This window comes from Benincasa hispida, chromosome 10 (assembly GCF_009727055.1).
Source record: "Benincasa hispida cultivar B227 chromosome 10, ASM972705v1, whole genome shotgun sequence".
NCBI lineage: Eukaryota > Viridiplantae > Streptophyta > Magnoliopsida > Cucurbitales > Cucurbitaceae > Benincasa > Benincasa hispida.
Window position 1 is genome coordinate 36,325,513 of NC_052358.1, and position 2,475 is coordinate 36,327,987.

A 2,475-nucleotide genomic window follows, 5' to 3' on the forward strand; every position below is an offset into this window, starting at 1 on the left:
ATGTCAATTGACTCTCTGCTTACATCATCATGGGATGAGATTACAAAAATGGCCCTCTAGTCTATAGCGCTCAAACTCAACCGTCATCCCACTCCGTTTAAAATTAAGGAAAACAAATTGTTGTACGTGCAAGTGTCGTTCATCTCGCTCTGCAAAACCATCACTGTCGTAATCGAAGTTCTCTATTGCCATAATCGAAGTTCTCTACTGGGTTAGTGAATTTAATTTTTGTCTTCCATGTTGTGTTGCGTCTGTTTAGGTTGTTCTCGTTTGATCGGTCGTCACGTTCATAACTAGTTTCGCGTCTGTCTTTTATTTTGGGTTTCGATGTGTTCTGCATTGGTTGAGGACGAAGAAGATATAGTTAGATGACAAGTTAGTGGACAAGTTTTGCAAGAGCGAGATGGGATAGAGCGATTCGAGCTAAAGGAACATGTGCTAGAGAAATTCGAGCTAAAGCGACATGTGCTAGAGCGATTCAAGCTAAAGCGAAATGTGCTAGAGCGAGAGCGAGATGAGTGAGATTAGCAAGATGAGCGAGATTAGCGAGAGGTAGCGAGATTAGTAAGACTTTTACAGTATATTTTGTTAGTGATTTTTTAGTACGGACCTGTTAATTGATAAATTGAATGATCATTGAACAATGCAGAAGTAATTTAAGATGTCGAAATCTTTGAAAATTCGTGAAGTTGATAGGTTTCCTTGGCAAGTAACTTGTCTGGCCCATGTTGCCAATGCCAACAAGATTGTAAAGCAGAAGCTCACCTAAAGGCAGTTAAAGATGTACAAGAGAACAGTTTTTGGTCGATTCCTAGACATTGAACTTGTATTCAACAGCCCTCTAATCCACCATATGTTATTGAGGGAAGTGAAGAACTCGGGAATGGACTCAATCAGTTTCTTTGTCAGAAGAAAGGTCATCACATTTTCGAAGGACGACTTTTTGTTGATTACTGGTTTGTGGCGGTCTCCTACGCGAGTTGGACGGAATAAGAAGTCCTCACACGAACTTTTTACCAAGTACTTTGGTAGTCAGTTGGCCTCAAACGTATTCCACTTGCATTTGCTTGAAGAAGAATACAAAGAATTGGTATTTGAAAATGATGATGATGCATTGAAAATTACCCTAGTATACTACATAAAGGTTGCAATGATGGGTAAAAACAAGCAAAAGAATGTTGTGGATCGTACCCTATTTGACGATGTTGAGGATATAGACTACTACAACCCTTTTGATTAGGGTACAATTATTTGGCAGAGGACACTCGACTCCATGAAGACCGCACTTAAAGATAAGGTTGGTCTATACAAGGAGAAGGTAGGGGGAAATAAAAATTATGTTGTGAAGTACTCACTCCGTGGATTTTCCCAAGCATTTCAGGTAGATGTTCCTTAACCTAACTTTATCTTTAGTTTAACATTAACATAGTTATAAATTTGAGTTGTTTAGATTTAAGTGTGGACGTATGAAACCTTTCTTCAATAGCAGGAAACGTTGCCACTCGAAAGAGCAAGGTAGCGATTCCTCGTATATTACGATGGTCATGCTCCCACTCGGTGTCCTTCAAGACACTCGAGAGAGACATTTTTTAGTCTGAAAATGTGAATGCAATCTATGTAGCCATGGTATGTTTATTCGGTAGTTAAATGTACACTAACCATCTTACTGGGTTCCTTAATGCAGACAAAAGTCAAAGAGGGTCTTGTCATGTCCGAGGCTAAGAAGGAGTTTCAGGACGCCTCAATTGATAGACGGGCCATAAGACAAGCACACTCCGACACTGAGAGTTCAGAGAGCTCTAGTAGTGCAAATAGTGATGGTGGTTCAGATAATAATGGTTCAGAAGGTGGAGAAGGTGAACAGGAGGGTAATTCAGAAGGTGGAGCGAGGGATGAAGAATCTGATAAGGACCAAAACATCCACCAGCCTACTTACACTCCCAGTGAGGATATGTTTCATAATGTACTGGTGGTTAGTGACGTATGTCCTGAGTTTGAGGATGAGTGTTCTGTCCCAGGGGATTCGGGCCACAGGGAGGGAGCCAATGTTAAACCTGATGTATATGCCTACTTGAGGAGCATTGACAACTCAATATCGAGCTTAGATGCCCGTGTATCGAACCTAGAGACGGACGTGAGAGACATGAAAGCACAATTGTCAACTATTTGTCTCTTTACAGTCGATGAAAGGTTCCACGATGTCGACGAGGTCTCCACTCCACAGGCGGGCCAGGATGCCACTATGCCCCCATCCCGACTGTACGTAGATCACCTACCCACCTGTACGTAGGTCACCTACACCACCTGTACGTAGGTCACCTACTCCACCTCCACCTCCACCTAGGTCACCTACACCACCTCACCTAAGTCACCTACCCCACCTCCACTAAGTCACCTACTGCACCTCCACGATCCCATCTCCACCTTCATCTGTACAATTCAATATCACGACCTCCTCTAACATCCTACATCTCG

General features: G+C 42.5%; 1 protein-coding gene across 1 annotated transcript; it reads left to right on the forward strand.

Moving 5' to 3' along the window:
* Positions 1 to 781: 781 nt before the first annotated feature.
* LOC120089046 lies at positions 782 to 1,240 on the forward strand. Its single transcript, XM_039046478.1, has one exon. It carries the CDS (start codon positions 782 to 784, stop codon positions 1,238 to 1,240), a length of 459 nt encoding a protein of 152 aa, XP_038902406.1.
* Positions 1,241 to 2,475: the final 1,235 nt, after the last annotated feature.